The sequence below is a fragment of the Ammospiza caudacuta genome, chromosome 10 (genome assembly GCF_027887145.1).
Source record: "Ammospiza caudacuta isolate bAmmCau1 chromosome 10, bAmmCau1.pri, whole genome shotgun sequence".
Lineage (NCBI taxonomy): Eukaryota > Metazoa > Chordata > Aves > Passeriformes > Passerellidae > Ammospiza > Ammospiza caudacuta.
This window is the reverse complement of record NC_080602.1, coordinates 1,458,221-1,469,638: the sequence shown is the minus strand read 5'-3', so window position 1 is coordinate 1,469,638 and position 11,418 is coordinate 1,458,221. Positions and strand designations below refer to the sequence as shown.

Below are 11,418 nucleotides of genomic sequence, written 5' to 3'. Positions count from 1 at the left end.
GTTGCAGTGAGGCTGGTGGGTAAGGAGCTGTGTCTCTGTCCCGGCAGTGCTTGTGCAGGGGGTTCATGCCAGGAGCCCTGGAGTCGCCCAGCGCGACGCCCTGCCCGTGCTCTGGTCCTGCCTGGAGAACAAGGCGCTGCCTGTGCGGAGCGCCAGCGTCCGCACCGTGGCCACCAAGCTGGCCTCTGCCCTCTGCAAGGTGATGGGCACCCAGCTGAAGGAATGTGCTGCCAGCAAGCCTCCACATGTGCGGGAAAACCTCTCCAAAATGCTGGGCTGGTGAAGGCGAGATGTTCTCCAGAAGGCTGAGGAAGCGCTGAGTTGGAAACCTCTGGATTTGCCTTTTGAGCTGTGCCAAAAATGACGAAATCCTAAGGAAGGGTGTGCATCTGCCCCACTCTCTCCATTGCCCTTCCTAGTCATGGCATGGGGGCCTGAAGCAGCTCCAGATGGAGGACAAGATGAAGGGCAGTCATGGCTCAGCCTCACACAGAGGTGAGGGGGGAGCTGGGCCAATCTCTGCTGGCAGGAAGGGTCTTGTGGCAGCCCAGAGAGGCTGTGCACATTGCCAGGGAACAGCTGTGCCCTGCATGTGCCCCTGCAATGAGCTGTGCTGCTGCCAGTGCCCCTGGAGCTGTGGGGCTGCTGAGCTGTGGGGCAGGCAGAGGAGCAGGAGGGTGCCTGTGCAGCTGAGCCATTCCTGGGGAGCACAGGGCTCTGGGCTCCCTGCTGTCCCAGGGCAGCCCAGAGGCCAGGCTGGGCCTGTGCCAGCTCTGGGCAAGTGGCTCAGGGTTTGCCCTGGCCTGCCTCAGTGTCTGCCAGCAGGAGCATGTTTCCCTGTGCAGCTGTTTACACATCTCCAGGAAATGTGTCCCATGAAATACAGAGCTTCAGATGCTTTAGGTTTGCATTGTGGCCTCTGTTAAACTTTGTGTCTCCATTTTGCAGATCTGGCTGGTTACAGTCTTACCGAGAAGTTGTCTCGGGACACTTCCGATGTTCTCTCACCCACAAAGTCCTTGTCTCTCATCCAGAAGAGCTCTCTATCCTCCAAGCTCAGGAAGAAGCTGCCGCCTGTATGGAGAGTGCTTGAAGAAAAGGATTGATGCGTTAGGCTTCATAGTTATAGATGTACATATGTTCTGATCTTTAGATGTAGTTTTGAATTAATGTGTTTTGATTCTGTCTTTAAGTTTTGATGACATGTCTTTAATTCTATATATTTCATTTTGATGATGAAAAAAAAGGAAATAAATAAACAAAATCGAAAAAACCAAGAGGAGAATGTGAGACCAGGACCTGCTGGCGTAGAGATTATGGGAGTGCAGCTCACTCAGTGTGCCAGTGTCTCACCACATCCTTTCCTCATTGGGCCTCTCCTCTTCCACTTTGGCCATGTTATCTTTGTGTCATTTGTGCTGCTCTTTGTTACTTAGCATTACAACAGTCACCTGTTGACCTGTTTGAGGGACAATGGATCCAAAAGATCCTGTATAATCAAAGGTTTTCTACCTAGGTGTGTTCTGTGCTCACCAAAGGCCTGAGCAAAGAAACCAAGAGAAGTGTGCCCAAATCCCAAAGCTTTTCTCCTTTGCAATCTCCCACAGATCTGGCTCACAGGTGTCTTCAATCACAATTCCATAGGTAAGAAGAGGTCATGTATTTCACTGGGAAATGATGCACTGCTTTGGCAAAGTCACCCATATGTATATTTATCCGGGACAGCAGTGCAGCTGTGTTGTTTGCACCTTGTTTGCAGAAGGATGAGTGCCCTGGGAGGCCAATAACAAGTGACAAGGGCTCCTCAAATCTGCACTGCAGCCTGGCTGCCATTCAGCCCAGAGCTAGGGGATCATTTGTTCCCGTGGATCAGTGCTTGCCAGTGGAATGAATTCCTGCACAGCTGGAAGAAGCAATTCTGGATTCAGCTCCAGCTCTTGGTGGGCAGCATGATCATTGACAATGCTGCCCTTCCAGAAATTATTCTGAAGTTTCCTTTCATAGTCATTTGAAGCTTTTAAACTTCACATTTCAATTTGCTTTGCATTAGGGTAAAACACTTCTGGGCCCAGTGCAAGCTGTAACCTTTTGACAGGAAAGTCCTCATGGTTGCCAGCTTCTGATGTTACACAATGTCACCTGGCTGCCTGTGTTTGCTTAGCTCTGGGTCTAGTCCCGGCCTAGCAAAGCCCAGGCAGGGTGGAACGTTGCAGGGAAAACTGGTCCATGAGCTTATGGGGTTGCCATCAGCAGCAGAGTCAATGTGCCCTTTGGGGACTTCTCTGGAGACAAAATTAGGGACCTACCCCATGCCACAATATTCTCTTAGATCTTTCTGAAATATCCTAGAAAAGGCTGTGAAACTTCACATCTCCTTGCACACCCACTGTTTGAAGAGGGGCATTTTTGTCCCTCCTCAAAGTCATTGCTCTTGCACACCAGAAACATGAACATCAACCAACAGGAATGATGCATGGTCTTGCTGCTGCTGCTCCAGAGCACTGGGCAGTGCAGACCTGGGTGTTACCAATATGAGCACTTAATTAGCATTTCATGCTCCTTCACGCTGTCCAGATCTCAGGGCTTTTTGTTTCAAAGCAGCCACTGCACCATCTCTAGAGAAGAACAGGAAATGGGAAACAGAGACTGCCAGCCTTGCAGGGGTGTGAGAGAAAACCTGACGTGTCTGCATCAAAAGATGAATGGGAAGAGTGTAATTGCCAAAGCAAATGCTTTGTTAGGATAGCAGAAGCAGTTCTTTACTGCATGCTTGCATGAAGATCATTTGGAATCTCCTTTTTGTGTCTCATGCAGAAAAGGAGCTCTTAATAATACCACGCTACATAAACCAGATTGGGATGTAGCTCTGTAGTGGTTCACAATGAAGCAGACGGCCTGCTTTGTCACTGCCAGCCCTGCTGAGCCTGCGAGGGACCATAGTGTATCCCATGCCTGTTTTGCCTCCAAGCAGAGCTTGGTTTTCCTCATTAGTGTGAAGTAATTACAAGAGTAATAAAATGGACAATTAGACTGGCCGCTTTGGAGGATACGCTCATGCTTTGGCATGTCAGTCCTGTACCTCATGCACCCAAGGCTTGTTACTCATCATGAAATATTTTAACAAAAAACCTCCGCTCTCATGTTACATCTGAATAAAACTGCATCAGATCATCAAGAATTCTGCTGACAGGAACAAGACAAGAGCCTTCCGACACTCACTTGCAGCTGTCCTGGATTGCTGCAGCCCTTTGTGCAAAGCTGCTGCAGACAGAGTGTTTGGAGTTGGTTTGGGCCTGTATGAAAGATCTGTGGAGCAGTGTGCAGGGCTCTCCTGGCAGGAAACTGTTTGTCCAAGCCCAGGGACACGGTGCCGGCAGGAGCGGAGCGGCCCCGCTCCCAGCCCGAGAGTCTGTGGGCTGAGCCACGCCGGGGAGACAAGGCAGCGAGGGGCTCCAGCCCAGCTGCTTCACTGCCCTGCCCGCCCCATGGAGCTCTGCCGTGGGAGAAAGCCGACACCGGATGAGTCCCCGAGCTTCCATCAGCTGCTGGAACTGCTCCGTGACAGCTCCTGTTCTTCCGAGAGAGACCCCAGCGCCTTCTTGGAACGCGTGTCATGGGGGATTCTGTTTGATAATAAACTGTTGGGGGTTTTCCACTTTCATCTATCAGTAATAATTTCCCATTGCTGGAAAGGGATTGCAGGAACACTTTAGAGGAGACGACTTATTGCACAGTATCCTGTTTGAAGTTGTCTCAAACTGTGTGAGACAGATGGCTTCACACAGGAGCATCCCCAAGGCTGCTGAGGGGAAGGCACAGAGGAAGACAAACCCAGTATTTCTGAGGGAACTCCTTGACACCAAACCAACCTGAGTTGTCAAACAGCAGACCTGATGTTTCGAGACATGGGCCACAGGGGAAACCTTTCAGTGTGTTTGGTCCAGGCTGGGCTATGCTTGAGGAAAAGGTGTGTCAGTGTGTTGGATAATACTCTTTTCTTGACCTAGAGATGGGGCAACTGAGAGGTGTTTTAAAAACTTCTATTCCATTTTCAGTCTCATGAGAAGGGTGAGACAATACAGATGTTATCATTCACGCCATCACAATCAGAAGCCAACTACTTCCTAAATATTTTACATTATAAGCGTTTCTTGGTCTATCAGCCTTTTGCCATGCCATGTTGTAGATGCCTTAAAGCCAATTATTTAAAACTACTCTTTGTGGGTCCCACTACAATGCATCTTTCATAGCTCTGTTTTTCCAAAATCTTATTTGCAAGGCCATCTTTTGAAACTTTTTTCCAGCTGCATTTCTCTCTCAACAATATCTGTCCTATTCCATGGAAATTTTTAAGTTAGCATTTCTTGTCTCAAGATTTATATACAGATTCATACTTTGTGGGCCTTCTATTAGGCTCTAAAAACTTTCTACAAATCCATTTCCCACATCAGTGGACTTGGCTCCTTCTCTCCTCATTGTGCCTGGCAAGCACAGGAGCCCAGAGCTCCTGCAGAACCCATCCCAGCACTCAGTGGGAGCAAACTTGTGTCCAGTCCTCACCCGGAGCTGCAGTGCCCAGCATTCCACCACTCTGGAATGAGGAACTGTTCCTGCTCTTTCAGAAGGAGCTAAGGAGCTTTGGCCTTCAGATCAATTGTCTGCAGGCTCCTGCAGTGCCTGGTGCTGCTCCCTTGCCAGCGGCACCCCAGGCCAGGGGGGCACATCTGGGCTGCTGTGTCTGGCTCTGGGGCTCCCTGTTCTGGGCAGTGAGGAGGAGCTGCAGAGGCTCTGCAGGACTGACAGGATGGGCTTTGGGGCTGGCAGGAGAAGCTGAGGGTCCTGGGCTGCTGGAGCTTCTGAAGAGGAGGCCTAGAGCTCCTCCTGCAACTGGTCCAAGGGTAGTTCCAGAGAATCCCAGAATTAGCAAGGTTGGAAAAGATCTTGGAGATCATCAAGTCCAGCCTGTGCCCTGAAACCGCCTTGTCTCCCCTGAGCCTCCTCTTCTCCAGGATAAACAACCCCAGCTCCCTCAGCTGCTCCTCACAGGACTTGTGCTCCAGACCCCTCCCCAGCCTTGCTACCCTTCTCTGGACACGCTCCAGCCCCTCCATGTCCTAAATTGGGGGCCCAGAAGTGGACACAGCACTCAAGGTGCTGCCCAAGCAGTGCTGAGCACAGGGGAAGAATCTCTGCCCTGCTGATGCTGGCCACACCATTCCTGAGCCAGGCCAGGAGCCATTGGCCTCCTTGGCCACCTGGGCACACTGCTGGCTCATGTCCAGCCTGCTGTCCATCAGTGTCCCCACGTCCCTTTCTGCCTGGCTGCTGTCCAGCCCCTCTGGCACCTTGCTAAAGGAGGGAGGCAGGGAGGGAACGGGTCCAGATCCAGTCCTTCCTGAAATGTGGTGTTTGCTGGCACTGCCAGTTCCCAGATCTTGATATTTCCCTATTCTGGTACAGCCCAAGTCCAGCAACTTGCTGGCAAAGAATTCCAAAACCAAGCAAAGACCTGGTACCTACAGCAACCCGATCTCGGGTTTGCTGACACCACCAGTACCCAGATCAGGAATGTTTCAGATGCTTGCACAGCCTAATTCCAGCAGTTTGCTGGCATAGAAAATTAGCATCTGGAAATTTCTCAGTGCCAGCAAAACCTAAATGCAGCAATTTTCTGGCAAAGAAAGCCAGAACCCAGCAGCTTCCCGGTGCTGCCACCAGCACCACCCAGATCTGGTGTTTGCTGCACAAGCGCCCCGATCTTGAAATTTCCCTGTCCTGGCACAGCCCAAGTCCAGCAATTTGCTGGCACAGAAAGCCAAAATCCGGCAATTTCCTGATGCCAATACAGGTGCCCAGACCTGGTGTTTGCTGCCACTGCCAGTGCTCACATCTGGATATTTCCCTGTTCTGGCAGAGCCAAGTCCAGCAATTTTCTGGTCAAGAAAGCCAAAATGTGGCAATTCCCTGCTACTGTCATTGGCAATGCCAAGATCCGGTGTTTGCTGGCACCACCAGTGCCCAGATGCGGGAATTGCCCGGTGCCAGCACAGCCCTAGTCTAGTGATTTCTGGCAAAGAAAGCCAAAACCTTGCAAATACCTGGTACCTACAGCAACCCAGTCTTGTGTTTGCTGACACCACAAGTGCCCAGATCCAGAATTTTTCAGGTTCCTGCACAGCATAATTCCAGCAATATGCTGGCACTGAAAGTTAGCATTTGGCAATTTCCTGGTGCTGGCACATTCCCTACCCAGATCTGGTGTGCGCTGGCACTGCCAGTGCCCACATCTGGCAATTTCCCTCTTCTGGCACCACCCGTGTCCAGAATTTGTTGGCAAAGTAAGCTAAAACCTGTCAATTTCCCCTTGCCAGCACTGCACAATCTGGAGTTTGCTGGCCGCAGGATCCCAAGAAAGAAGGAAGGAAAGAAGGAAGACAAAGAGGAAGGCATCCAGATACAGTCCTGCCTGGAGCCTGGAGCCTGAAATGGGCTGTTTGCTGGCACTGCCAGTGCCCAGATCTGGAAATTTCCCAATTCTGGCACAGCCCAAGTGCAGCAATTTGCTGGCACAGAAATCCAAAACCTGTGGCAGCTTCCTCTTACTGGCTCTGGCACCACCCACATCTTGCGTTTCATGTAACCAGAACCCAGATTTGGAAATTTCTCAGTGCCAGCAGAGCACAAATCCAGCAGATTTCTATCACTGGCAACGACATCACCTAGATCTGGTGTTTGCTGGCAACGCCAGTGCCCAGATCTGAAAACTTCCTAGTGCTGGCACAGCCCAAGTCCAGCGATTTGCTGGCACAGAAAGCCAAAATTTGGAAATCTGCAGGTTCTGGCTCCAGCACCATCCAGCTCTGGTGTTAGCTGAGACCACCAGTGCTCAGACTTGGAAACTTCCTGATGCCTTCACAGCCCATGTCTAGCAATTGTTTTTTAGCTAGCTGGGGCAGGGAAGTTCCTTGGACTGTGACTTTCTTTTTTCTTGGAACTGTTTACACCTGCTCTGGACTGAAAACCCAGACAAACACCGACAGCAGCAGCTCACACCTGTGGCCCCCCGAGCTCTGGGACGCTGCATTCCAGCACCAGAGGGACTTAGAAGAGACCGAGGGAGCCAACTACAACCCACAAAAAGGACCTTCTGAATTTGCCATCTCTTCAGCACTGTCCGAGGTTTTATTTAATATTATTCATTTTTCATGCTTGTGAATACTTTACTTGTTAAACAAACTGGGGTTTTTAACTTTTCTCAAGGGAAGTCTTTTCCTGAACTAGTCGGGGAGGGGACGCTTGAACTTGCTTTCTAGATGGACCCCTTTTGGAGATTTCCTCCCAAAATTTGCCCTAAACCAGAACAGTCACAATGAAAACTTCACATGTGGCATAATTCCCTGATGGAAAATCTTGCAACAGAAACTTGACCTCGTTCTCCATGAGAGGTTCTTGGGGAGAGCAGACAGGAGGAGATTCCTGGAAAACTGAAACAGCTTTCCAGAAGTAAAATGAAAATGAAAGAAACAATCTAAGATGTTTTCCCTTATCTATTTCTATGCTCCCCTTTTTCATGTTGCATCCCAGTAATTCCAGATGCATCTCATCTCTAAGATCGATGACGTAGTGATTTTTAGACACTAAAATACCATGAGCCACACACAGTTTTCCTTCCCCTGTTTTTACTGCAAAGCAACACTGGAGATGTGAGTGCAGTGCTGGGCTCAGGTAGGAATCCTACCCCAAGGGAAGTGTCCCGACAGTGTTTGCCCCTCAGCAAGGACAATGCCCAGCAGCGAGCGAGGGGATCGCTGTGCCAGTGTGCAGGAGTCAGGGCTCTGCATCCGGGCTCAAGGCTGCAAAGTTCCCGTGTTTGGGCAGACAGAGGGGCTGTCCCCGGGGCGCGCGGGGCTCGAACGTGGGGCTCGTGGGGCGAGCGGGGAACGGACACGGGGACGAACGGCCCCGGTGCTTCAGTTGCAGCGGCGGCAGCGGCGGCAGCAGCAGCGGCGACAGCAGCAGCAGCAAACAGATAGTTTTAAGCACTCTTTCTATTTCTCTTTTTCTTTCTCTTCTTCTTTCTCTTTCTCTCCCTTTCCCGCTGTCGGGCACCCTTCTCTCGGGGTCCCTTGTCCGGCGTCCCTCTCCTCTCCCCTCCTCCCTCTCCCCTGCAGGGCAGGGCCATGCCCCCGGCCCGCCCCCGGCCCCGGGCGGGGCTGCCCCGTGCCCGGCCCCGGCCGTCCCGCCACGGTCTCGCCTCCGCCCGGCTCTGGGTGTACTGGCGGTGGCGCTGCTGGGCGGGCATCAGTGCCTGGGGCTGGGGCGGCATCGCCGCCCTTCGGCTCCGCCTGGCCCGAGCCCGGCCCCCGACCCGACCTCGGCCCCGGCCCCGGCCACAGCCCCGGCGCCGGCCCCGGCCCCGGCTTCTCCCGGGGCCCGCGGAGCACACACGCGGCGCGGCCGCTCCCGCCGCCTCCACTGCGGCTTCCCCGGCCCGAGCTCCGCCGCTCGGCAGCGCGGCCGCCGGCCCCGAGCCTCCCGTGCCGCGTTCCTGGGAGCGAACGCCCGGGCATGGCCGGCCCGGGGCGGGTGAGGGGCGCTCGGGGGCCGTTGCTGGACCCGGGCCGAGCGCTGACAGCCGCGTCCCGCCCGCAGGGACGGCGCAGGAGGCCCTGCAGGAGCGGTACCGGCTGGGATCGCTGCTGGGGCGCGGCGGCTTCGGCAGCGTCTTCGCGGCCACGCGGCTCTCGGACGGCGCCCCGGTGAGCGGCGGGGCCGGCGGCGGGCGCAGGAGGAGGGGATGCAGGAGGAGGAGGGCGGAGGGCGGAGGATGGGGCTCGCAGTACGGGCAGCGAGCTCACCCCGCTGCTGCCCTTGGCTTGCAGGTGGCCATCAAAAGGGTGCCACGGAACCGCGTCCGGCACTGGGGCGAGCTGGTGAGTGAGCGGGGCCAGCAGCCGGGGCTGCCGGCCGGGGATGAGCCGGGGCCCGGCACGGTGGGAGCCGCCAGGACGCCCCGAGGGAGAGCGGGCGTGGGGCCAGCGCAGGGCGCAGAGCATCCCGGGCTGGCTGAGGGCTTCCCCAGGCCCGGCACGGCATCGGCCCCACTGACGGCGTCGTGCTCCTTCCGCAGCCCGACGGCACCAGCGCACCCCTGGAGGTTGTGCTGCTGACCAAGGTGTCTACTGGCTTCCCCGGTGTGGTCCAGCTGCTGGAGTGGCTCGAGCTCCCCAACTGCATCGTGATGGTGCTGGAGCGGCCAGAGCAGTGTCAGGACCTGCAGCGTTTCATTCGGGCACGGCGGTTCCTGCCCGAGGAGGAGGCGCGGGAGCTGTTCCGCCAGGTGCTGGAGGCCGTGCGGCACTGCACCAGCTGCAGGGTCCTGCACAGGGACATCAAGCCAGAGAACATCCTGGTTGACCTGGACACCGGGCAGGCCAAACTGATTGACTTTGGCTGTGGCACCTACCTGCAGGACACAGTCTACACTCACTTTGCAGGTGAGCCTACACAGGGCTGTGCTCCCGCTGCTGACATCTCATGGCCCAACATCTCCCAGCCCAAGCTGGCTGTGGCAGCGGGGATTCTCCCTTTTGCTGCCAGTCAGGGCACTGAATCTTCAGCTGAGTTACTTTAGAGCAGGGCTGGGTGGGCAGCCATCTTCCAGCCCTGCTGGCAGCCTTTGCCAGCCACTCTGCCCAGGACTGGGGCTTGGCTGGGGCAGCCAGCCCGACCAAACCCCCCGTGGGTGGGGGTAGCAGAGAGGGAGGGCGGAACCTGTGCCCCAGCCACTTTGGTGTGCAGATGAGAGGAAGGGCTTGGACTGCTCCACTCGCCCTGTTTGCCTTGGCTTCATAATATTTTTGGGGCAATGCAGGCAGGGAGGATATGGGCAGGTTTTTTCCCCAGCATAGAGTGGGTTTTTCCTTTGCATGTCATGGTTGAGCCTAGCCAGGGCTGCCCTCTTCCAGCACCAGAGGCTTCTTTTCCAACCCTAACTTTGTGCACAAGTCACAGGTGCTGGCGAGAGGGCAGTGCTCACCCTGTGTGCCCCTGATGCAGCCCCCACAGGTGCAGGGATGCTGGGGCCAGGCTCTGGGAGAAGCAGCATCCCCCTGATGAACTCCATCTGTATTCCATAGGAACACTGTCGTACAGCCCCCCGGAATGGAACGACTTTGGCTGGTACCATGGCGAGGCAGCAACGGTCTGGTCCCTGGGCATCCTGCTGCACCAGATGGTCTGCGGGGAGCACCCTTTCAGGAGGGGCCAGAACCTCAGCTGGGGCCAGCTCCCGCTGCCACAACGGCTCTCTCAAGGTGGATCCTCTTGTCTGGGCACGGGGGGAATGCCAGTGCTGGGAGCCAGCAGCGGGGTCGTGGGCATCCCGCTCTGGCAGCTGCTGAGGAGGTGGCACATGTCCTGCTCTCCTCCAAAACAGGGAATTGATGGGAAAGTTTAGGCCCAGCTCTGAGCACATCCAGCATGGCCTGGGCATGGGAATAGTGGGGCAAAGCAGACAGGAGCCTTCTCTGGCTGACCTTCAGTTTCTGCTTTTTCTCCCCAGAGTGCAAAGACCTGATCAGGTGGTGTTTATCCGTGAACTCCTTGGACAGACCCACACTGGAAGACCTGTTCTGTGATCCTTGGATGTGGGATATTCCTCTGCCATAGAAGAAGGGAGAGAGCCACAGGCACACTTTGATCCAGAGCCCTGGTAAGTTCCTACTCCACATGTGCCTTGGCAGTCAGAAGCAAAGGAACCCAGAGTTTTTTGTGCTGCCTGTGTCACAGCACCGGGGTCATGGGATGGGAACACGCAGCCCTTGTGCTGGAGCTGAGCTGCTCTGCCCAGCACTGGTGGCCGCCATCCCAGCTGGTTTTGCTTGTCCTGGTTCCCTGACAGCTGGGGCCCTGGGCAGAGCCCTGAGAGCCTGGTCTGCCCCCAGGGAAGGAGAAGGAGCCCCTGGAGAAGCTGTACCGGGTGGGGATGATGCTGCTGCTGCTGCTGCTGGAGACAGCGAGGGTGACATCAGTAATGACAAGCTCTTCTCAGCCTGGCCACGGGAGGCTGAAGGTGATGGACTTTGATTCTGGCACCTTCTTCAAAGCCAAACTCCACAGGGAATTTGCAGGTGAGTCCCCACCCAGGGAAATTCTGCCAGATTTGGGCATTGCCCAGCATGGCGGGGAACCAAAGGCTCCCCCTTTGCTGGGGCAGATGCAACTCATTCTTCAGTGGCTGCCCAGCTGCTTTTGGCAGGGCTGGGAGGATGGGCTGGGGTGGGTACGAAATGGGAGTGGGCTCCTGGCCCTGCCAACAGCCCCAGCACCCACCGTGCCCCGGGCTGGGGCTGGGGCAGCCAGCCCGACACAAACAAAGCCCATGGTGGGAGCAGAGGTGGGACTCCAGAACCTGTG

The 11,418-nt window shown here is 55.2% G+C and overlaps 1 protein-coding gene across 1 annotated transcript; it reads left to right on the top strand.

The window, feature by feature from the left end:
* Positions 1–449: 449 nt before the first annotated feature.
* On the top strand, positions 450–10,671 carry LOC131562073 (serine/threonine-protein kinase pim-1-like). Its single transcript, XM_058811649.1, has 7 exons — positions 450–495; positions 949–1,076; positions 8,172–8,759; positions 8,883–8,933; positions 9,131–9,497; positions 10,140–10,316; positions 10,565–10,671. The coding sequence occupies exons 1-7, from the start codon at positions 450–452 to the stop codon at positions 10,669–10,671; spliced, it is 1,464 nt and encodes a 487-aa protein (XP_058667632.1).
* Positions 10,672–11,418: the final 747 nt, after the last annotated feature.